This window comes from Mus pahari, chromosome 20, assembly GCF_900095145.1.
Source record: "Mus pahari chromosome 20, PAHARI_EIJ_v1.1, whole genome shotgun sequence".
Classification (NCBI taxonomy): domain Eukaryota; kingdom Metazoa; phylum Chordata; class Mammalia; order Rodentia; family Muridae; genus Mus; species Mus pahari.
Window position 1 is genome coordinate 50,006,994 of NC_034609.1, and position 25,250 is coordinate 50,032,243.

Sequence of the window (25,250 nt, forward strand, 5' to 3'; positions counted from 1 at the left end):
CAATGAACAAGTTGGACATGAGGTCGTGGGGAAATGGACCTAGCGTTTCAGCATATGAACAGGGAGAAAGCACCCTGTGGCTGCAGATCAAACACACCAAGCTTTGTCTTCCCTGACCACCTGAGAGATGACTCCTGCCTGTCACAGGCAAGAGCCAAATATAAGAAATTACAGCGTGACCACAAGATGCTTCTAAATAAATAGTGTGAGGTGATTCTGGGAAAAAAGAAGGGAGGGCCTGGTGGAAGAATTTAAGGAGGCCAGGTGTAGTGGTGCATACACACCTGCAGTTCCCACACTCACATGAGACTTGCCTTGTGTTTTGAAGCTGGGCTAGATTACAGTGAGTTCAACCAGCCTGGGCTATAGTGTAAAACTGTGCACACATGCACACATACAGCCATACACAGCCAGCACCTTCTGGTCTTGCCAATTGGTCCTGGTCAGCTACCAACTACCCACAAAGGCCATGACCCTCATTCCCAGGATCCTGGGACTCTTGGCATTTAATCTCCAGTGAATGACATGGAAAGATGAGGGAGAAGGCAAGAGGCAGAATTGGGCCGAGGGCAGCCATCCAGGGCTCCACTGTCCTCTAATAAACTTCCAAGCAGACAAATGTGGAGAGTCGTCAGAAGCTGAGGAGTGGTTAGGAATGTGCAAACTCATGAAGTCCCAGCAGGGAAGGAGTTCCTTATGTATCAGCAACTGGAGGATGTCACCTGGTTAGAACTGCATCCAGGCTTACAGAGAGGAATCCCTGATGATGACCCTGCCCCCTGAAGCCCTTCCTCCCTCTGAGGTGTGATATATGATGCTCTTGCTGCTTATATTCTATGCTGGATTCAGGAAGGATGGCTTGGCCCCAGACTCTGATGTTTCATCTGCAATGGACCAGGGGCCAGATATGGTTCCAACCATCTTGGGTGACAGAGAAAACAGCATCCAGGTTGGAGATGCAGCTCACTAGTACAGTATTTGCCCAGGTTACACAGGTGGTTACCCAAAATCCCAGCCGTCAGGAAGGAAAGGCAAGAGGGTCATTCTCTTCCACAAAGCAAGCTCAAGACCAGCCAGGGCTACAGAAGACCGTGCCAAAATATGAATAAGGAGATACAGGAAGCTCCATTTTGTAGATGAGGCAGGTACCAAGCTTTCAATGACTTTAGCTTACTGTGGGGAAGGCCCGTGCGATGGGGGATGGGTAAGAGTAGCTCACCAGCAGAGGACCTCAAGCCTGTCCCTTGCATCCCCTGCCTCAGCTGCTCTTCTCTGACTTCCGTTGCCTGAGACAGCACTGTCTCTAACTCCTTGTACCTCAAAGTACTACCAGGAAAAGGAGTGGCTCTGCCCAGTGCCTGATGCGTGGTGTGGCGTGGATCCCGGAGTTAGCCATGGCTCATGTGCTACCCCCACTCACTGTGTTCCCACACTTCTATCCCAGCTCAGCCCTTCTGAGGACCCAGAACTGCTGGACAGCTTTACCTGGGGGGTGGGGAGGAGGCTGCTACCTCAAACACCACCCAGCTTTCATTCAGTAGCCTGCCTGGGTAACTGAGGAGCACAGGAAAGAAACCGAGACCCGCCCTCCCTACCCACCCTGACCCTCTTACTCACATATCAGCAGTCCCAAAGCTCCCCTTCTCCTCCTCCTGGCCATTCTCAGAGAGGGGTGGAGGGGCAGTCCTCCTGCCTGGCGCAGCAAGGTCTAGTCACCTTCCTTACCACCCTGCCTGCCCTCCAGCAAGTCCCAAGATGGAAGAGTGCCCAGTGAGACAGAAGCTTCACAGACGGAAGGTGCCAGAGTTCATGCACAGCCTGGAACGCGGCAAAACCATGCAGAAACAGTAGCCCACCCTTCAGTCCTCCATCCTGGCTCAGTCCCCTAGTTCCTTGTCACATTTCTGTCCTGGCCCTGTTCTTGCTCAACTGGAATTAGCTTGTATTCTGTCTTCACCTGTATGCAGTGGGTATCTGCTGACATGTCCTGTGCATAGAAATCTCCTAAGTATTGGCTCAATAAATTAAAAAAAGCAAATGACCCACCTAAATATGGAAGTCTACTAGGGAAATCCCTAGAGATAAGTGGGAAGGCCAACACCCTACAGTACCTATACTTGACACTAGATGGCACACAAAGAACATGATGCAGACAGGAAGGGTTTGAGATTTGAGGGAGAGGTTAAGCTTGCCCTAGTCCATCTACAAGGTCTTTTAGCTGAACAGTTGACAGCAGGTCACACTGTAATCACTGAGTTTCCCAGGGACAGACCCTGTGAAATATGAATCCATGCCTGTGCAGAGGAAAGGCAAGCCCTTCCGGACAGCACAGCCTTGTTTAGGGACCTTTTTTCTCTATGCAGGCCTTCACTGGGTTAGATGTCAATCACCCACAATATGGAGCAATCGGCTTCACTTAGCATTGGCCAACTCAGTTTTTCATGCAGGGACACACTGGGAAGTGACACAACTGAGCTCCACACCCGCACCAGAGCCAAGAGCATGGAGGGAGACCTGTCTTCTGCCTTTCTCTCTCCCAGTAGCATGAGGTCAGCAGTGGAAAGCCTTAGTGACAGCACCTCCCTAATCCTCACAACAGACTGGTGGCCGGTCTTTTTCTCCAGTGTGGATCCCAGCAGTCTAAAGTGAACCTTTCTTATGTTACTGGGACAAAGGGTTTCACTCTATAGCCCTGGCTGGCCTCAAACTTGGAGCAATCCCCCTGCCTCAGTCTCAGTTAAGGGATTAAATGTACCACCATACACACTAAGCAGAATGACCAAGGGTGCTATCTGGCCTGTGAAGATTTTGTACTCTGCAGATTTTCAATGTTTTAAAAACAGCTCAAGGTCTGTGAGTGCCAGTAAGTTTAAATGGAGGTGAGGAAGTGGATGTCAAGACTGCATTCCAGCCAGGCTGTGGATTCAGTGGCAGACAGGAAATAGCTGAGCAAATCTGCCGGCGTGACTTGCTTTCACGCAACTGTTTAAATCGGGACTTCAACTTTTCCCACTGGCCAACCCCTTCACCCAAGAAATTTTTACATGACCAGGTACTGAGTCTATGAAATAGAAAGACAAGTTGTCAGCAATAAATCATAAAGGTGTTTATTTGAAATGCCAAGGTGCATATGGAAGAAATGGATGTGCTTTTTACATAACAATTTTGGGTGAGCATTTGATCCTGTAAGCTGCAGAGCGCCGTCAGCGTTATTTAGAGCTGGCTGATATTTCAACTTCATAGTTGATGCAGAGAACACTGCTTTACATAAACACAGTATAACGTGGAAGCAGTGTTTAGGGTTATTTCAGAAAGTGCTGGAAACTCTGCCTTAACACCAAGCTAAAACTTTCCAACAGTTTCCTATGAAATTCAAGTCAGAAACGTAAATTAAAACTCTTGAAAAGCAAACATGGAGGCAAATGCCTGTGGTCCCAGCACTTGAGAATTAGAGCATCCATCACTCTGATAGGATCTAATCCTGATACTATTACTACTGAGGAATGAAGGTGGGAACTACCGAGTTCCCGTTTGGTACTGTGAGGGCTGGAAAACGGAGGCAGCTGGATCTCTGAGTTCTGGGCCAGCTAAAGTTACATAGTGAGACCCTGTCCTAAATAAATAAATAGCTAGGCATAGCAGACCTGTAAATCCAGTGCTCCATGGATTAAGACATGAAGATCAAGAATCAAGAGTTCAAAGCCAGCCTAAGATATGGAAAGCATAAACTTCCACAAAACTTCCCAGCTCCCTCCCCATGATTTTAATCTTGTCAGTTTACCCTTCCTAATTCAAATCCTGAACCTTCCAGTCTCTACGGGATCCAAAGATGTCTTATAATTGTGTGCCCAAGACTGGCCTCAAACTCACAACCCTGCCTTAGCCTCTTCCTTAATGTTGATAAGCAGAGTCAGAAGGGAGCTGTTCTACTAAGACTATGCACTAATTCGTGTAATATTCCTTGTCCTAAAATGGGCATATTGATGTATTCCAGAAATCCCAGTTCTTAGACTGAAGAAAGCGATGAGCCTCAACAGTGGTGGTGGATACCTTTAAACCAGGGGGGGGGGGGGGAGAGGCAGGAGGCAACTTTCAGGCCAGCCTGATCTATAGAACAATTCCAGGACAGCTAGAAATACTCAGAAAAACCCTGTCTCAAAGGAAATAAACCAAAAGAGGTAAGTCACATTGCAGAAACTGAAAGGGGGTGAGGGAAAGGTTTGCTGTCAGTGGAGCCCTGATTAACAGAGAGAGGAACTGTAGGAATGAGATGTGGACAGCTTCAACAGCACAGGACGTCAGGTCCTAGTCAGCCTTGTAGGGACTGTCTGTGTCACTGTGGGAACTGCAAACCTACGACTGCTAGAGGTCAAATCCTCACCAAAGCTTCTTACACTTCAGTGAGGCACAGCAGGGCCCTCCCTGTCTCCACAATGCCTATGGCAGGCACAGCTGCACACAGGGGCCAGGGCCACCTGCCCCAAACGCCAGCTGAAGCATTCTCTGGGTCAACTTTTCACCTTCCAGCCCCTTACTACTTGGCAAAACTATCTGACTTGGGCAGTTTTTGCGTGTAGCCTCATCCTGTGGGTAGGCTGAGGTAGCAAGCACTTTAAATGGATAATTCTTCTCCAAAGCCTTCAATTGTAGCTTCAGTTGCCTCTTACACACACATTGATTGGGCAAGGGTAAAATATAAAATTACCTCACTCCCAAAGCACAGAAACTGCTTAGTGTAATTGTGGATTGTTACAAATTTAAAATCTTGAACATTTCAAAAGTGCTGAGTCACTGTCAAGTTTCTCCCTTTCCTATTGTTGGTCCCCACTTCACCCACTTAGAAGTCACATCCCAGACACCAAATATACCACAGACACTGCTAGTCTCTCACCTACTGGGATCAAGGAAAAAAGGCCTAACTTGGAACCTAAATTACTTTCCATACTGGAAGTCAGGTAGTAAACAGGCTTTCATTTACTAAAGGGGTGAGATGGGAGAGGGCCTTGTGTTATCCTGAAACGTGGTGTCCTTTCTAAGGAAGTCACCAAAATCAACAGCATTATTCTGCAAATACACACCGAGCCAGATGTTCTCCTATGCCTTTAATACAGCCAAGGCACGGGCAATAAACACTGCATTTTCTCACGTTAGATGTCACACTGTCCCCTCATGCACCAGCCACACTACTTGCACACCACTTTCATCAGCACTCTGGTTTGCAGGCCGATTCAAGGTCACAGATGCAGGTGCACAGTTGTATACACACCTAATCTGCCAGAGATACAGGACACAACAACTGGACTTTGCCTCAGTGTGCACATTACACTACTGGGGCTGTTTACATCTTTCCAGGCAGCTGGCTAAAATGTTTTCAGTTAAGACAGTGGCACCCAAAAATATCTTTGCCCAAAGTAGCATGCCAACATGCCCTAACATGTAGTGCCTCTCCAGACTTCCCATGGCAACACTTAAACTGCTTTTATCTTAGTTGGGTGTTAATCTTGACTTTGCTTGGACATTGCTGACCAGCACCAATGCTTTCTGCTTCCATCTATTTAACTTCAGGAGAGGTGGGAGCATTTGTTTTTGTGAAGTATAGTAGTCGTAACCAAAACAAACATCTAGTGTTCACAAGTGACAATGCTGAAGCCCCACATCTGTCATGCGTGTAAACAGACTTGGCTTAATCAGCATCAAAGAGAACAGCATCTCCATCTGCAGCCTCCGGGGCCAGGGCATCCAGTGCACACTGCAGAGTACCTCTAGGCAGTGCCCTGTGGTGGTCTCCACATCTGGGCTGACACAGGACTCTACAGTGATGTCAGACAAGCCACCATTATGATGCTTGGGACTAGAGATTCTACCAGCAAAATGCAAACAGCATGTTTGTAGCATCAATCCCCAAAACGTGCATCACCTATCAAGAATATAATGTTTAAGGACTCGGGATCAAAAGGCCTAGAAGGACCCGTGGTAGAGGTCTCAAATGTGTGCCTCTCCATGTCTGGCATTCGACCAGCAAATATTAGAGAAAGGCTCTTGAGTGAATGGAGTTGTCCAAAGCTGTTACCCAAACACCAAACAGGCAGAAGCTAACTAAATCTCCATTTCCAGATTCTTCCCACTACACTACCCCAGACAAGGTGGGCAGAGCCAAAGAACAAGTCTACAGCACTGATGTAAGTGAGCTGTCCCATGCTGCTTGGTGACCAGAGTAGCAGACCACAAGGTCTCCAGTCAAGATGGCACGAAGCTGTCACTGTGTAAGATAAATTAATCAATCCACAGTAGAACTGAAGAGATACTCTGTTAAAAGCAAAAACACTTGCACAAGAAGACCACCCCAGCTTCCTTAAGGATGAGTTTCTGGTTAACTTACACAACAGTAACAGAATCACTTCACATCAGTAGCAACTGACAAAGAAATTACTCCACTTTAAGAGGTTTTGAGAAATACTAAGTCAGGCAAACATGCAAATTCAGAATATAAACAAGTACAAAGCCTGGTTATTCTGAAATAATCACCAGCTGGAGACGGACCTGAAGACACTCAACAGAACCAACTGACCTAATGCTGAGATGCAACACCCCAGAGACGGGCAGACTGAGCCTCAGTAGTATAAAGAGCCGAGCGAGCAGGCGGCAGGCAAAGCTCACCCTCCAGGTCAGGGTGCACACAGGTCTAATCCCTGCGCTGTTTGCATCCCGATGCTTGAAAGATCAGGAGTTAAGTGCCCAGAGCACAGGAAGCCACTAACGGAGACAGAAGCTTTAAAGGAAACACATGGAGGGAACGGAATAGACAACACACCGCACACGTTCAAAAGTAAACGAGAAACGCTCTGTAAGGTTTTAATGCTCAGTTTTCACAAACACAAGTTTCTACCCAATTTTACAACATACAATAAAATGTTCTAGTCTTTAGAATGTGCATTATTCAACTATTCCTCATATTCTTTTCCAACCTTTTAAAATCACCAGGAGTTTCTACCTAATACTCTACTATATTTACATTTGAATTGCATGTCTTAAGAACAAACGGAAATCCANGATATTTTGGTTAACTCAGTGTATTTATAAAATGAAAAGCTCTATCAAAATACTTTTCACTGGAAAAATAAATAGAACAGACAATGGATCTACCNAAGTTCATATTCACTTTGGCAGATATCAGTGTGGGACAGTTCATGACAGCACAATTTGCCCTTATTCCCCCAGAGCTGACCAGCTTCCAAGCTAAATGTTAAATTATTTTACTGAGATTTTATCTTGTTGGTATCTGGCTCATTCCACATCATCTTCAGCCAAGCTCTGAGCATTTACAATTCTCTGAAAGAAAAAGAAAATTAATTTTGAGAAGTGTCTTAATTTCAACTTAAATTGCTCTTCATGTAAGAACCAATTCTTGCTAAAATTCCCCCATTTTGACATAGAGCCCATACTTCATATTACTATCTCAGAAGACAAAGATCAGCTGGGCATGGCGACCTCCAACCCCAGCACTGGAGATGCTGAGCATAAGGGGGGAGGGGATCAGACTGGTGGTGGTGGTGAGGGAGGGGTATGATCACACAAGCTTTAGTTCCATATGAAAATTCAAACACAGGACACAATGCTGTTCATCTATGAGAGCCCTTACACTAAGTTATCTATGCTTCCTAATTTCCCTTTCCAGCCTGCAACCATCACACAGAGGGACTACAGCATGCCAAAATTAACATCCACCAAATTCTGTGTGTAACTTACATGCTTTATTCTCAACAAAGCTTCCCTGCGCTGGAAGCTCAGGTACCAGTGATGGTTTGTATATACTTGGCCCAGAGAATGGCACTATTAGGAGGTGTGGCCTTGTTGGAGTAGGTGTGTCACTGAGGATGTGGGCTTTAAGACCCTCATGCTAGATGCCTGGAAGCCAGCCCATGTCTACCTGAATCCTTCCATGTTCCCACCTTGATAACATCTGAAGGCCAAATTAAATATCTAAGAATTGCCTTGGCCATGGTGTCTGTTCACAGCAGTAAAGCCCCAAGACAGAACCACTCTCCAACTGGATCATTTTCTGAACTGAACAACTAACTCCCAGCTCTTGATTGCACACGGCTGGTTCTCTTTCTGATTCTGTCACACAGCCAGGTGACTCCTAGTTACATATAGACACAGCAGCCAAATAATTTGTTCTTATTCATTCCTGGAATTTTGATTATAGCAACACAGTACTGATAGTCAGCTATCCCTTCAACAGCACATAGCATCAATTGAGGCATGAACAGAACAGAACCATTTTAATCAACTTTAAAAGATTTAGTTCAGCTGGAGAGATGGCTCAGACGTTAAAGCACTGACTGCTCTTCCAGAGGTCCTGAGTTCAACTCCCAGCAACCACATGATAGCTCACAACCATCTTAAGGAGATCTGTTGCCCTCTTCTGGCATGCAGGCATATATGCAGGCAGAACACTGTATATAATAAATAATTCTTTAAAAAAAGGATTTAGTTCAAGTTCTTGTATTTCTAAGTCTTCCTCAAATCTCTGAAGGGAATTTTTCCCCAGATCTCTTGCATTCTAGCTTAGTATAAAGGAGCTAGGAATGTGACTAGTAGTAAAGCCTTTGGCTAACATAAGACAGAATACCATGAGAGAAAAAAAACTAGTTACTAAAAAATCTTATGAGAACTTACTTGCTACCATCACTTTGCTAATTCTTAACTATATCATGCTTAACTGTATCATGCAATAGCCCTTCTGAGATTCATTTTGGACTTCTCAGAAAGAATTCACTGACGTGAATGTTTAGTCAATTTGTACCTTATGTTTTGAGAAAAGAACTTCACTAAGCAGCCCTGGCTTAGTGACCCACCCTCCTCTGTCCCTGGAGTGATGGGATTACAGGCATGGGCTATCACACTTAACTATACTCATCATTTGAAACATGCACCTTGAACTTTCAAATAGAAACATGGTGATACAGTCAAACAGCACAAAATTCAAAGCCCACAGCAGGAATAAGTGGCAGACAACACCAAGCCTGACACACAGAGAACCCAGGATGGTCCAGGCTGTGCAGTCTTGACTTCTGTATCCCCTGCCAGGCCACCTAAGCAGCTGAGCAAGGCCAAATTTGGGGACTCAAACGTAAAGGTCTTCTAGTTGACAAGAGCACCTACACTTCTGACTCACATCTGACAAGCATTCACCTTAGGGTAGTGCACCACTGGCATATCCAACATTCCACGCTCGGCAAACCTGCCCCTAAGCATGGAGTTAAACTCATGTGTCACTCTGAAGCACTTTGCCTACTTACCTGACTAATGGTTGGAAGCTTGGTCAGAAGCATCTGGAACACTGGTGGTGGAAGAGTCTGCTGTAACACTTGCAGCAGCTGCTGAGGCTGTCCACACACAGCAATGGCATTTGTCAGGTGGTCCACACCCTTCTCGTAGTCACCTGCCAGACACACACAACTGCATGTTACCTGAAGTCTTCAAGATTTTGTCACCAATTGGTCCTAGCCCAAATCACTAGCAAGTAAAAACTTGGTACAGAATTTCCTTGCACCCATGGAAATGAGCACACTTCACCAACTGACAGCTGTGCAAAGACTGAGGCCCCAGCACCCACAGCTTTCACAGCCTGGCACGCTTGGTCAGAAGTAGCCAAATCCCTGCCGCCACTGTGGGAATTACATCATTCCCATTTTACAAATCAGACGCCACCTGACTGTCACCTGGGTTTGGGCAGCCCTTACTGTGACATACATGCCCAGCTCCTTTCCTGCAGTACCGAGGAGATAGGATGCCCACAGAAGAACCCGCTGAGGGCCAGGCACTGATGCAGAAGACACCAGGCCTCTGCTGAACCTGCACTGGCAACAATCATCTTCTCTGCTGAACCGACAGTGCTGATTCTGAGAACACACAATGCCTGGCCCTCTGTAGGGCATCTTGGAAAAGCTTCCTGGCTGGTATCTATTTCCAGCACTTAACATTTTCTGATTAGTTTTTCTCCTCAATTGCTCTTAATCTAGGAAAAGTGTGGAGATTAAGTTTTCTAGTTATTTGAATACAAGAACTCCCTCCAACTCTTGGTGAAATCAACCAAACAAACTTTCTCTCAGGAAAGAAACATAATAAATAAGCGGGGAGCCAGTGAGGTGGCCCAGCAAGTAAAGGTGGATGGATACCTTACTTCAATCAACTTGAATGCCTTAATTCAATCCCCAGACTCACATAAAGGTAGAAGAGAAATGTTTGCAAGACTTTCTCTAACCTCCACTCACTTACACAATTCGCACATACATACATTTTTTTTTTTTTTAACTTTTAAAGTTTATGTGCTTTGGTGTTTTGCCTGCATTCATGTCTGTGTGAGGATGCTGAATGTCCTACAATTGAAGTTACAGACAGCTATGAGCCACCATGTGGCTGCTGGGAATTGACCCTGGGTCCTTCTCCAAGAGCAGCCAGGGCTCTAACCACTGAACCACCTTTCTAACCCACAAAATTTTTAAAAGGGTAAAGTTGACCATAAATTTTCCTCATAAAACAAACAGAACACAAATAAATACACATTATACATGAAGTTCAACTCCATCTAAATCTATTGAGGGAAAAAAACCCGGAGAATAACACAATGCCAACTTTTTTGTTTTGTTTCTCCAGACAGGGTTTCTCTGTGTAGCCCTAGCTGGCCTTGAACTCAGAGATTCACCTGCCTCTGCCTTAAGTGCTGAGTTTAAAGGCATGTGCCACCACTGCCCAGAGACACAATTCCAATTTTATTAATGATAGCAACAACTTCAAAACTACTTTTGAGATTAAAAACTACTAAACAATGAGACCATCCTATTGTACGGAACAAAATGCTGCCCAATTCTAGAACAAAAAATAAAACAAAACAAAATCACCTTTCAATACAAGTAAATGAGGCCCAAAGTAATCATCTAAATTCTGGATCACGTAACTGATCAGATCTGGAGCTAGCAATACCTGGTGTGGTGATTAATACTGGCTGTTACTTGGTTACATTTGACAGTAACTAAGCACCCAAGCAGCTGAGTCCACCAATGGGGTATTTTTTTGGTTGGATTTTTTAAGGTCAGAGAGCCCCTCCCCCCCTCCCCCCAAGTCCAGGCCTTACCCTCTGGAGCCACCCATAACAAAAAGAAGAGAGTTGTGCTTTCTGCCCGCTTGTCCTCACTCTCAATGACAAGCTCCTCTATTCCAAGCCACCCCTTTATGGTGTGAAAGCATACTTCTTTACGATTTCAATGCTCACTGAAAACAGGAAGTGCCACAGCTCTCTAGGAGATAGCCACTGTTTGGACTAGTGAGACACTAATAAGCTACTGTAATAAGTCCATCACAGATACATAAACGTTCTATGAATTTATTATATGAATTTTGTTCCTTAGAAAACTCTGATAAGTTGGTAAGATGGCTGGTAAGATGGCTCAGCGGGTAAGAGCACCCAACTGCTCTTCCAAAGGTACAGAGTTCAAACCCCAGCAACCACATGGTGGCTCACAACCATCCTTAACAAGATCTGATTCCCTCTTCTGGAGTGTCTTAAGACAGCTACAGCATACTTACATGTAATAAATAAATAAATCTTTAAAAAAAAAAAAGAAAACTAATATACTGTGACTCTGACTAGGCAAATTAACTGTTTTAGGCTTATTAGCCACTCTTTCCTACAACCTTGGAATAACCTGGACCAGGTGAGTGTTGGTAGGCTCAGCCATATTTGCTGTTATTATTTATTATTCTGCACTATGGAGACACCCAGACACCCTGAATGACTTGAGAGTCATCTCTGCAAAAATAAAGTTCTCTTCTGATTTCACTCCAACTGTTACCTTATGTTCCACATCCTATTCAGAACAAGTAACTTCAAAACTCACTTCAATCACAGAGCCTGACAGCAACCAGCAACCCAGTTTGTCTTTCTGGAGCCAGCCTCAGTCTAAAGACTGCACCCACCTTGAAGTGTTTATCCTGAAATGACTATTACCTTGTGCTAATAACTCTTCGCCAAGCTGTATCTCTTCAAGGAAGAATTTCTGAACTGCTTCAGCATCTTTTAAATCAGGTAACTGGAAATGAAACATACAGAAATTAAGCTGAGGATACAGCAACCTGCAGAAAACCACTAAAAAAAAAAAAAAAAAAAAAAATGAGTTCATTCTAGGAGCAAAACTCATAAATCAAGAAAACCTAAAGAAAGCTAAAGCGTACAAATATCTATAGTTTATACATCTATACAATCCTTTATATTACCTATATATACATCGCTATCATCTATACAGTGCTATTTGTTGCCATTATAAACTATTAAACTATCATCCATTCATTCTTTTAACAATATTTCACACAGATGTAAAACTTTTGTCGGTGGGGCTTGGGGTTAAACCTAGAGGCTCTTGCAGACTAGAAAAGCACTCTACCACTATGCTAGATTACCAGTCCTCTTTTTGCTGGGATCTTATAGGCTGGCCTGGGTACAGCTTAGAGGTAGAGTTTGCCTAGCACACACAAACCCTATTTCTACCTCTAAAATTCTAAATAATACATTTCCTGTCAGACTCACATGTACACAAATCCTAAGTTATCTCCTCATCATATCCCACATCGTGGAAAGGCAGTCTGGACATACTAGAAAAACAAAGTGGTTCCAGCTTCAGTTCACTAGAACCATACATACCCCGCCAGCTATGCTCATCACTCAACTGGCTTAAAATAACAAAAAAGTGTAGCATTTAACAATACCATTTTTGCTTGCCTGAGTGTGCTTCTAAAAGAACTATAGTGATCCAATAGTTCATCTACAAATCCAGAGTGTCAGCAAGAGTTGACACATACTAATATTTTTAATCAAGTAGATAAAAACCTACAGTCATTAAAAATTGTAAACTCGGGACCTATGAAAAGAAAAAAAATGAAAAATTATATTCTACAAGTTACAATTTGTTTTTTTAAATTTGTCAGAACCTGATATAATTCTGATCCATAGGTTTAAAAACCTTAAAGATACCTGGGACTAAACACGCAAGATTCTCTTTGCTACTGAAGACAAGTCTACTACTATGTAGCTTCTCAAACTAGGATTAAAGGTTACTGTCGGAGGAAGGAAGGAAAATTCAATCAAATGCTGTATTTTTAAAAACCATTTTTAAGTAGCTGAGAACTTTAACTCTTGGTGTCCATCTCTGGAGACCCTCATCTTGCTGCTTATCCAGTTAACATATTTGCTGTTACCACCACCAAAGGAAAATACAGGAGGCTTGGAGAGCATGCAATCTACACGCAAAACACAAGACTATTTTCATTACCTTGGAAAGCCCAGCTCTCTCCTTAGCAAGCTTCTGTTTCTTTCTTCCTACAAGAAAAATAAAATAAAAACTTGGCTATCATCGTAAGGATGAAGACATCTAATTGCTGCAGCAGTCATTAATTGACAAATCATCCCTGCCTCCAGAATCCCTCCCTGACTGCCTCTCCGGTGAGTGAGCTGGTGTTTCTAGGTAGATCTTTCTCTTCTTCTGCATCCCCAGGTCCAACAATTCACAAGACAGAGACTGTCCCAACAGCTGCGCAGCAGAACAAAGCTCCCTTTCCAAATAAAACAATTAAGCCACTATTACCGAAATATACAGATTCCAGCTTTACTATTAAAAGACTATCCCTTCTTAAGCCAACGGTTCTGTAGAAGTAAGATGTTTGATTGACAAGCTCTGTGACACACTCAGGTTGGCTTCCAACAACAACAGCACTAAGGCTCCTGACCTCTGGGTCCTCTAGCTTCAGCTCCCAAGTGCAGGGATTACAGGCAAGCTACTAGTCCCAGCAGTATTTACACATTAGACCAAAAGAGAAGAAGAGCAAGAGGTTGAGCCCCAAAATGCGTTCCAAAATTGTTAACTACGGGCTGGTTAGTTTATAAAAATGGCTTCAGTACTCTGTAACAGTATGCCCTAAGAAAGCGTTGTTAGCTTATGGGGATCACCTGCCAAGTTTATATCCAATGCCTTACACTTACACTAGAGTGAACCTGATGCTCAATAAAACTCATCTAGTAATAGTATCTGTAATTATGAGGCTTCTAGCAGCCTTGTGAGTTAACAGATGTAAAACATGTGGTACAAGTACCTAGGCTCATATCCTGCCATTTTGGCATCCTACAGTTAAATACCCAATACCTAGAGGGTAACAATTACTCAATACTATGAGCTAGACAACAACCAGGTGGTACAAGTGAAGGGCATTCTCCCTAAGCACTAGATGGGCAAATTGTAAGCAAGAAAACTTAACTCTCCAAGATCAGTCTTGCCAAGAAAAGCAAAAACCATCATCCAAGCAAAACATCTCTGAAAACCTTAAAGTAGTCTATGAATCTGAATCAACTCAGAACTGAAGGACCTGTTGGCAGTTAAGCAGCTTGACTCTAGACCACCTGTCTTCCTACTAACTCTATCACCGAAGGCGCACCATTCAGATGAAAACCACCTCACAAAACAAAACTGAGTAATAAGCAATGAAAAATGGAATGTGCTAAACCAGAATTTTGAGAAAATAATAAAAGGCAATGAACCTAATTTCCACAACCATCTACCCAATGCAGTGCATGGGCGTAGAAGGTAAGATCCTTAATGTGTTTCATTTTTAGCAGGATGACTAGAGTTTTCTGCCTTCAGTTTCATAAGACTACCTCTGTAATAAAGGCACAAATGGTAAACAGGCTGAAGTCACACATTCAATTAGCAAAGTTGGGCCTTGGTTATGTGTTGATATTAGCCTGAGACACTTGTAAATCTACCAAGTTTAAACAACTATATCCATTAAACAAAAAAGAAAACAAAACTCTAAGCCAGGTGAATGCCTTTAATCTCAGCACCAGAGAGACAGAGGCAGGGGGATCTCTTGAGTACAAGAACAGCCAGGATTAGAGATCTTGTTTCAAAACAAAAGCATGCAAAGACTAACTTCAGAACCACTCCAAATCTAAGCCATTACCACATATTTAATGAATTCCTAAGTGAAGTATCCTTCAGTGTGCAGTATAAATGAAGTGCACCAAGAGTTGGCACAGCATTTAGAAACCTCAGATCAAGCCTTAACACCAATGGAGATGGGGAGGGGGTAATGAAGGCAGTCTGAATTAAGACATCTAACCTAATTTCAAGTCCTAAATTTAAGTCCCTTTTCATTAAAAAACAAAACAACTCAGAACACAATCCTTTTATTGCAGATGTACATATACATCAAACAAATTAAATCCAAATTACTCAAATTCTTAAAAATCACCCAACTACATAGTTTAGAGACTTGTGGATTTACTGCTACTTGGTAGTAAAAGTTGCCAAAACAAACAAACCTTGTAGCATTCACTAATTACAGCTGTCAGCAACAGCACCAAGGTCTTCTGAGGTGTGGCTTTGCCTCTGCCTTCTCCTCACTGAAATCAACTGGTTCTGATTAAAGCCAAGAGGAAAAAACAAGCAGTCTACCACAGAAAGTGATAGGGAGGAGCAGAGGTGAAAGGCCTAAGCTGCAGAAAGTCATGGATTTAATCACAGGAAGGGCAAAAAAGGAAATACTGGAAAAATGATTTTGAAAAGAACAACCCTAGCAGGGCGTTATTGCCACGCCTTTAATCCTACCATTTGGGAGACAGAAGCGGGTTTATCTGAGTTCCAGGCTAGACAGGTCTGCAGAGCGAGAGCCTGCCTCAAAAGTTTTAAATAACCATAATTTTCCTGAAACAACTTAAGATTTCTTCAACCAAAAAAAACACTTTCTCAAGATTTCCACCAAGGCTTTCCAAAGCAATCAATCATCCTGCTCAGCCCTCTCCAAATGTGTAGATCCACAGCCCCAAGGCACTGAGTAGACTTGTGGACCCAAAAGTCATTTCACAGCCCGCATTTATGGAGCCTTCGGTATGTCAAGTACTTGTCCCACCTAACCAACAAGAGGCAGCTTGTACCGCCTTACTTTACAGTTAAGGAGGTTTTTAGTGAACGCTGCTGGTCAGTACGCAATCTGGTCCCCAAAACGCAGTCTATAAATCCAAGCTGCATTCTTCGCACTACTCCACTTAGCCATCGGACAAAAACACACTCTCCACATCTCCCTACATGATGAAAACGATGCGGGCTACTTGGGGCCCACGGGCTCAAAAAGACCTCCAAGTCCTATAGTAAGTAGTAAAGATTGTACGTCTAATTTATTAGTCTCCGACCATATATAACTACGAAAAATTAAAAAAATTATTTAGAAATTCGAGAGAATGGAGTTAGTGCCTGACCGCTCCCCCCTACCCCAAGAAAGCGAAACAAAAAAGGCCAGATTATTCCAACAAATGTGCTTTCAGACTATATATTGAAAAGTGAGAGTCTCTTGAGATTCACGGGCGGATCACATGTCCGTGATTTCCGAAGGCGTGCCAAGATTTCCCTCCGGTAAAACTCTGAGATGTCGCAGGTATGAAATAAGACTGAGCCACGTGAGGAGCGCAGCCCTTTGGACTCCCCCGCACTTTATCTAGCATTCACTCATATCTTGGAAGCACCAGAGCAAAGCCGCCAAGAGGGTTTAAGAATGCAAGGACGACACCCCACTGTGTTAGTAGTGCTGGGGCAGCAGGGTCAACGGGTTTGCTGAATAGATCACCGCCTTCGTCTGAAAAGCTAGCAATGGGAGGCACCAAGAGTTCGAAGCCGACCTACCAATTGCAGCAATCCCCTATCGTAAACACACATTTTTGTTTTCAACGGTGTTATGTTGTAGAGAAAGGCTCGTGCCTGTTATCACGGAACTAGGTGGAAACGGGGGGCTGGGGGGGGGGCTGTGGAGCTGCTGGCTGCCACGAGGTCGAGGCTAGCGTGGGTTACAGCCTGAGCTACACAGGAGGACCCCGTCTTCAACACAAGTTGAATGGGGGGAGTGGAGCTAGGCGAGGTGGAACCCTGAGACTGGAGGATTACCACCTTAGCCTGAGCTAAAGACCCGTCTCCCACCCCCCGCCCTCCAGAATTAAGAGGGGGGGGGAAGGCAAAAAAGTGCTACCCCTCCCCCGAATCAGCATGCATTCCACCGCCAGCAAGATGGAGCCAGGTCGCCTCCAAGATGGAGGCCCGCGGGCACAGGCGGGACCCTGGCCGTAGAGCGCGACGCCGGGGAGCCCTCGGGGGCGCGCAGGCCTGAGGGGAACAGGAGACGCGGGGCCCACTCACGTTCTCGAAGCCTGTTCTTGAAGTTGGGGTCACTCCGCCTTTTGCGGTCGAAGTAGATGCAGTACCCGATGAAGAGGGCACCGCACACGCCCGCGGCGATGGCGCTGTTCCGGCCCACCATCTTCGCTCGACTGGGGCGTTCGCCGGGCCGCGGCAGCCCGCCTGGCAGCGGTTAGCTCCGACCGATCGGAGCACGCCGGCCGCTCGCAGCCGCCTGCCTCCAGTCCAGACGGAAAAGGCCGAGCGCGAGGACTTCCGGCGCGCGAGGACCCCGGGGGGCGTCCGCGGTGGGCTGTCCGCGGCGGTGCCTGCGCGGGAGCGCCTGGTGCGCACGCGCAGATGGCCCCAGTCTGCGCGGCGGAGGCGCCGTGCTGAGGGCGGGGCGTGCACTGCGGAGGGGTTTGTGCGTCATCCCGTGACCAGTGTGGGTTGGGGGCAGCACGTGTTTGTGGCGCGCTGAGTCAGAAGCCTTTAATCCGCTGTCCTTGCTTATGAAAGACGAAGGTGGGAGCCGGCTGAGAACAGCATCTCATGTCTCTGTGTCCTTCAGGAAGCCTGTGACTTGAAGTGCATGCGTTTGCTTTTTAGGTTTTTGAGATGGGCTCTCCCCTTGTAGTATAGTAGGGTCCGGAACTTGCTGTGTAGTCTGCCCTGGCCTCGAACCTGCAATCCTTTTGCCTCATCCTCTGAACAGTGATATTAAAGGAAGACCTGAACCGCCTGATCTGGCAGTATTTGCTTTGTAGATTGCGTTGTAACTGACATTAGACACAGTGATTGACTTCAAAATAGTTTTATGATGTAGTCCTGTCATATGTTGCGGAGAAGAAAAACGGGGCCATTCGTTCAAAAAAAATTTAACTGGTAAGGAATATAGAAGGGGAAAAAAAAAAAACAGAAAAAATGTCTAGGGGTGGCTTTGATTTGTGCAGTCATTAAACTGCACTCTGGTCGTCCTCTCCCTCCCCCACAACCCCATCAAGATTCCTAACCAGCTCATTACTAATGCTGGAACCCACTCACCACGCTCTTTTGAAGGAAAGGCAGTCTGGTACAGCAACTGCTCCCTTCACTGAGGAAACATCGAAACCTGGGACAGTGACAAGTTATGCTGCAGTCTGAGAATTTGGGTACAGTGACAAGATAAGAGGTAGCCGATGCAAGCCTTCCCTGTACCTCTCATTGTAAAAATGCTTTTTTTTTCTTCAAGATTTATTCATGCATACGAGTGCTCTATCTGCATGTACACCTTCGGACCAGAAAACAGCATTAGATAGCTTTACAGATGGTTGTGAGCCACCGTGTGGTCGCTGGGAATTGAACTCAGGACCTCTGGAAGAGTAGCCAGTGCTCTTAACTGCTGAGCCATCTCTAGCCCCTGTAAGGATTTTTTGAAGCTATGTTAAGGGGAGAAAAAAGTTTACAAGAAAAAAATGTTTAATACTCATGATTAATCAGTACTTTTATAACAAAGCCAACTTCTATCCACTGTTGACCACTTATATGCATAGTTTTGTGGCTATTAAGTATTTTATCAGATATAACAAGTTACTTTTTCAGGTAGCAAGAAATTACACTAGGCATCTTTAGAAAATTTCCTACAAAATACATTTTTAAATGATTTACACAATCATAGTAGCACACACATTCTAAAGTAGAAATTTCAACAGTTACACAGTGATGAGTTCCAAAGTATCTAGGGCCAGTGAGATGGCTCAGTAAGTCCATGCTTTGGAAGGAGAGAACTCCAGAGTTTTCTGACCTCCACATTCACATCATATACATATTAAAGTTACATCTATGCACGTATATAATCTGCTCACTCACAGGAGTTGTAAGTTGTACATAGATTATATATGCACACACAATCTAATGTTGCATCTTTATACAGTTTATGCAAAAACGCTCCAGAATGATCAGGTAAAATTGCTGAAATTTAACCGAAAAGATTCTAAATACCGTAAGGGAAACCAACCATAAATTATCCAGTCTTAGATACAGGAAATAGAGCTTTCTCTGCTGTAAAAGCTACACACTCTTAGTTTTATAATTTTTTAAATATTCATTTAATGTGAGTACACTGTAGCTGACTTCAGACACACAGCAAAAGAGTGCATCAGACCCCATTACAGATGGTTGTAAGGGACCATGTGGTCTGGTCGCTGGGAATTGAACTCAGGACCTCCGGAAGAACAGTCAGTGCTCTTAACCACCGAGCCATCTCTCCAGCCCCACACTTTTTTTTACTTGTATATACGTGTGTAGGTTATGTTCGTGAAGAAGTGCACGAAGTCTGGGGAAACCAGAGGAGTTGGACCTAGGAACTCAAGTTACAGACAGTTGTGAACTGCTTGGCATGGTATTCTGAAGAGCACTGCATGCTCTTAACCAAGAAGCCATCTCTCCAGCCTCTAGAGCTATGGTTTGCTTGTTTGTTTTTAATTTATTTATGTGTAAGTACACTGTAGCTGTATCCAGACATTCCAGAAGAGGGCATCAGATCACCTTACAGATGGTTGTGAGCCACCATGTGGTTGCTGGGATTTGAACTTTGGAAGAGCAGTCAGTACTCTTTAACTGCTGAGCCATCTCTCCAGCCCCTAGAGCAATGTTTTAAAGACCTCATTAGGTTTTCTACATGGCATTTCCCAAAGACAGAACTTTTACAACTAAATGAGTGAAAACTTGTCCTACCCTCTTGCCTACTGGACTCTGCCTGCCTAAATCAGCCTTGGCTTCCCCTTTCCCCCACTTCATCCTGGATCCAGCCCCAGCTTGGTAGGATGTGTCTGGAACTTAGGAAATGCAGCAGCATGTTGTCATGTCATTCAACTTTAAAGATTGCAATTTAATTAACATCATTCATTAGATGCTGTCTTTAAACTTTCTGGGACAGCCGTTTCATGCTAATTGATACTAATTTAAGCATTACATTTTCCTGGTAGGGTATTTTTCTTATGAACCCCCCCTTTATAGCCAAGGACATCACTGACCACTGTAGTCACTGGCAACGAATTAGAAGCTAGTCACTCTTATCAGTCTTATTGGTTAGCAATTATTAGATATATGGAATAAGATAGAAATATAGATCTACACTACAATTGGAAGAATAAGAAAAATGAGAAGAATGTGCGTGTGTGTTTTACACAGCTGTGACTATACCTGGAATCAGTATTCCCACAGTAACCATTTGAACACTTTGCCTAAACACGGAGTATTAATGTTTATTATTTTTCTTTAAATACATTTCTAAGAACAAGACTTCAAAGAAGCCTTACATATATCATGAATTTAGAGAAAAAAAAAAAAAAAAGACACTGGAAGCCTCCACATTTTCCACATAATCCATTAAAAAACCCAGACACTCATTGCAAGGTTTCACCACAGAAAGGAGGCAACGTCAGTTATTACTGCTGCTTTTTTGGTTTCTTCATTTGTACTTTTTTCTTTTGTCCTTTCTTTTTCTTTTTCATGAGAACTGCCTTTTCTCCAATAAATGCATTCTTGGAATGGAATTTTCCTTCTTTGGAATTAAAATTAAGTCTTTGCTTAGGTTTAATGACATCCTTCTTCAAGCTTGGATTTGAATTCTGTTGTTTTAGTTTTTCTTTATTAACAGAACGCATGACTCTCAGTTTTCTTCCCATTAGCTCAGAATTATTTAACTTCAAAGCAAGATGAACAGCATCTGTGTTCTGCAATAAGAAGAAACATTAATTTCCACCAGAAATGATATGCAATGAGACCAGTAAGGTCAGAAATCAGTGGTCTATGTCGGTCTTCAAGCTCGTACACACAAATCCTTCTAGTCTATGCCCTAGAGGTCAGATCCAAGGGTTTGGGCAGCCTGGCTTGAGCCCCTTGTTGCTCACGTTCCAGTCACGGCTACAGGTGGCACTCAAGCTGCTTCACCAAATGCTCACAATCACAACCACAGGTTCACTGCACATCATATGATGTTTGTTTAAAACAGTAGTCACCTCAAAACACAACTTTCTGTAAAATTCCTGTGGTAAGCAGAAGGCAGGAAGTCTTCTACAGTCACTGAGATGTGGGACTAGAGACTAGAGGGTTCTACTTGAGTCCAAAATCTTATTTCAACACAGAACCATTAATACTATTTTCAATGTTAAGGAGATATTGAAAGAACTCTACAAGCATCTCAAAGAGGCAAGTAACATCTAGACACAGTAACAACTAAGATCAGTATAACAGAGCAACACAAACCTCACACATATAAGAGTGTTAAAACCTCCCTGGCAATACTTATCAAGAGTCAAAGACCCTGGGTGCTGGACAGATGTCTCACTCAGTAGTTAGGAGTACATTCGGTTCTTATGGAGAATTGGAGTTCCAGGCACCTACCTCCAGCTCAAGGAGGAATGCCACAACTCTGGCAGGTGCATGTACATTCACATGCACATATCCACACAAACCATACGCATCCATGTTAAAATAATAAAAATGAGTCTAAGTGCCATTAAGTAGTATGCTATGTCCTCTACTGCTTAAGACTGTTAGGGAACACTCAGGTGTCTGCTCCATCTCACAGAGGTAAAATTCCAAAGTTTTAGTTCCTCTCATACCCAACATCTAGGCTATTACTTAGTACTGTCAGCATGTACATACAAGGAGCTATAGCCACAGCAATGTGTGGTTATGGATTTAGCTTCCTTAAGTCTGAAACCGGGGATTTAAATGACAGCATCAACACAAAAATGGCGCAGCAGTGACAACCTCGCCCCAGCATTTTAAAGAGAATCCCAACATTAGTCTCCCATACCTCAAAGAGCACATAGCCAAATCCTCTGCCGGCCCCTGTAAGTGGGTCTCTCACGATCCTCACCGCCACGACGCTTCCACAGTCCCGAAAGTGTCCCTCCAAAGCAGACTCTTCCATCCCTGCAACAGGGCGCCTGCAGCTGCGGCAGTCTGACGTCGCGAGACAAGCCAGGCCCCACGCACCAGCGGTGCAGCAGGCTTCCCCCCCCCCCCATCAGGGTTTCTCTGTGCAGCCCTGGCTATACTAGAACTCACTCTGTAGACCAGGTTGGCCTCGAACTCAGATTTGCCTGCCTCTGCCTCCCGAGTGCTGGGATTAAAGGCGTGCGCCACCACCCTCTCCTCCATCTTACAAGATGCCTCTTAAAACTAGTCATAAGCTAATCATTAGACTGTTTGTTTTGTTTGTGTGGGTTCTGGTGCTAAGGGCATGGAACTTAAAACCTCACAAATACCTGAGAGGAGATCTGCTACTGAGCAACAACCCCAGGTCTTTCTAAATTTTCCTCTGAGGCAGCTAAAGTTATAACAATAGTTATACTTTGATTTGTTTTAAACAAACTTACTGTAAGGAAGATTCCCCACGAATACTGATCTCTTGTCCCTCTGAAATAAGAATAAAAACCAGTCAGTTTATTAAAAACAGAAATTCTCCTACACTGCTACCCTGCCCTCTGCATTCCTCCCCTGCCTGTAGCCATCCACCTTCAGACTTGATCATACACCTGCCCACGTCTGTTTCTTGTCTTCCCTCTGCATAGTGAGAGCAGAGGAGAGACTTCATTCATGGTGGCACTCAAGGGTGGTTCTTAGGGAAGGCCTGCTACTGGAATGTTTTGCCGGTGAGGAGCTAATCAGCAAACACTTGAGGCTCTAAGGCAGGAGTTCTCAACCTGTTGGTAGTGGGGGGTATCAAATGACCATTTCACAGGGGTTGCCAAAGACCATTGGAAAACAGATATTTACCATTCATAACAGTAGGAAAATTACAGTTATGAAGTAGCAAGGAAAATAACTTTAACGTTGGGGTTTACCACAACATGATGAACTGTATTAAAGGGTCACAGTATTAGGAAGTCCGAGAGTCACTGAGACTTGGTCTAAGGGCCACATGGTCTCCATAGCAACTTCTTACCCTGCTGTAAGAACTGCTTAAGAAACATGTGGTTGTGTGTAGCTAACTTTACTGACAGGTGGCAGGTAGCCTAGTGACCCTCTGTGGTAGGTCTGCTCTGACTGCTGTTCTCTTTCAACTGAGTAACTCTGGCACTCAGAGAAGCACATGTCTGCAGACTGAGTCCACAATCCTTTGTTGTCTGAAGGCACAGCTGTCATGTGCAATCTGGTCACAATGCTGCAGCACGGAAACTATGATCTCCTCCTGGACAAAGTCCAGACTGCATAAAGTGAGGCAAAGCAGGCTTCATGATTTGCCTGCTAATCTAGCAACAGCATGCTCTGCCCCCATACACCATTAGCTGCACCAAGCTCTGTCCATTCCCCAAGGAAGTCAGGTCTCTGTCCTCAGAGGAGATACCTCACAAATACTACCTGTGAAAATATCTTCCTGACCAGATAAACCTTTCAAGGCTCAGAAAATTTGTTGAAACCATCCTTGTTCTTTCTTGTTGGCCTGTCCCCAGGTGCCCCATTCCTGAATGGATGAAGTATCTCGTGCTCACGACAGCATTTACCATAAACCAGAGCCACAGCATGAACCTTTGCAAGTCTCCTACCACAAGAGAATCTTCAGACTGTGCACCTTACCTCTAACAAATTACAAGGTTTGGCTTCTAAATAGGCTCTCTTTGTATAGCCCAGTGTCCCAAAATGTGTGATTCTCCTGCCTCTGTTTCCCCAGCATGACATGGGTATGTGCTACCACCATAACTTGAGTAACAACTTTCCTGACTTCAGTCTATGAAAAGAAGGTGCTAAGGGCTGGAGAGATGGCTCAGAGGTTAAGAGCACTGGCCATTTTTCCAGAGGTTCTGAGTTCAATATGGTGGCTCATAACCATCTATAATGAGATCTGTAATAACATCTATAATAATCTTCTGGCCTGTAGGCATAAAAGGTGCTAGACCTGATGATTTCTTACTTTCTGTAACATTATGGGGAAGGGAATCATCAAACAGAAAGTGACCTGTTTATGCTGGAACCAACGCTGCAGCCCTAAAGAACAAAGGCTCTCTCCCTCTCCTGCTCATATCCTTGGTTCCACCTTCCATAGGCTCTTGTTAAGATCTTTTTGTTGTTGGCCTGTTTTCTTTGGGAAATTGTTTCACAAGTTGTCCATGTGGGCCTGTAATTCCAGTTGCTTCTTCTATCTCACCCTCCTGATGCATGGATTACAGGCATGACCTACCATATCTAGCTGTCTTATTAACATCTTTAAACAAATCACATTCTACTTACAGAGGCCGTTTCAGATGCCAGATCAACTCGTATACGAAATCCTTCTGCAATCTGGGCCCCATTTCTAGTTATAAAGACAAGAGGACATAGCTGTTGAAAATGGGCACTTAGCCATGGAAACATTTGCTGTAATGAAACCAAATAATGAACCCATCTCTACAGGTCAGAGGCTAGCGATGTGCTCCACCCCAGACACGATTACCTTTGCAGAGCTTTTGCAGCGGCGCTCTCATCCTTGAACACTACATATGCATTGATGCTTTTCTGGTCAGGATGAAATTTACGTCTACAGAAAAAATATAAGAACAATAGGATCATGTAAAAGTTCTCAGTGGTTAAGAGCACTGACTGTTCTTCCAGAGTACTAGGTTCAATTCCCAATACCCACGTGGTAGCTCACATCTGTCTGTAACTCTTGTTCCAGGAGATCCAACATCCTCACACAGTTAGGTATATATGTAGTCAAAACACCAATGTAGGGGCTGGAGAAATGACTCAGCTGTCAAGAGCATAGGCCATTCTCCCAGAGGTCTTGAGTTCAATTCCCAGCAATTTCATGGTGGCTCAAAACCATCTATAATGGGGTCTGATGCCCTCTTCTGATACACAGGAGTACATGCGGGTAGAGCACTTATATACATAAAATCAATAAATAAATCTTTTTTTTTTTTGGTTTTTGGTTTTTGGTTTTTTTCGANACAGGGTTTCTCTGTATAGCCGTGGCTGTCCTGGAACTCACTTTGTAGACCAGGCTGGCCTCAAACTCAGAAATCCACCTACAAGCCGGGCGTGGTGGCGCATGCCTTTAATCCCAGCACT

At 44.2% G+C, this 25,250-nt stretch overlaps 2 protein-coding genes and 1 non-coding gene across 3 annotated transcripts in view; all 3 read right to left on the bottom strand.

Annotated features, from left to right (window-relative positions):
* Positions 1-6,824: 6,824 nt before the first annotated feature.
* Positions 6,825-17,487, bottom strand: Tomm20 (translocase of outer mitochondrial membrane 20). Its single transcript, XM_021220469.2, has 5 exons — positions 17,232-17,487; positions 13,329-13,375; positions 12,011-12,092; positions 9,303-9,445; positions 6,825-7,329 (listed from the first exon to the last, which is right to left on the bottom strand). The coding sequence occupies exons 1-5, from the start codon at positions 17,350-17,352 to the stop codon at positions 7,285-7,287; spliced, it is 438 nt and encodes a 145-aa protein (XP_021076128.1). The 5' UTR covers positions 17,353-17,487; the 3' UTR covers positions 6,825-7,284.
* On the bottom strand, positions 16,469-16,602 carry LOC115062731. Its single transcript, XR_003842660.1, has one exon. It is a non-coding gene; the product is annotated as a small nucleolar RNA SNORA14 (small nucleolar RNA).
* A 2,300-nt stretch (positions 17,488-19,787) lies between the features above and the next one.
* The window catches only part of Rbm34 (RNA binding motif protein 34), a 22,470-nt gene continuing 17,007 nt past the window's right edge, over positions 19,788-25,250 (bottom strand). Inside the window, exons 7-11 of the mRNA XM_021220557.2 lie at positions 24,634-24,717; positions 24,432-24,495; positions 22,580-22,619; positions 22,015-22,133; positions 19,788-20,926 (exon numbers count right to left, since the gene is read on the bottom strand). Of these exons, the coding sequence (XP_021076216.1) occupies positions 20,639-20,926; positions 22,015-22,133; positions 22,580-22,619; positions 24,432-24,495; positions 24,634-24,717 (595 nt within the window). The 3' untranslated portion in view covers positions 19,788-20,638. The remainder of the gene's footprint in view (positions 20,927-22,014; positions 22,134-22,579; positions 22,620-24,431; positions 24,496-24,633; positions 24,718-25,250) is intronic.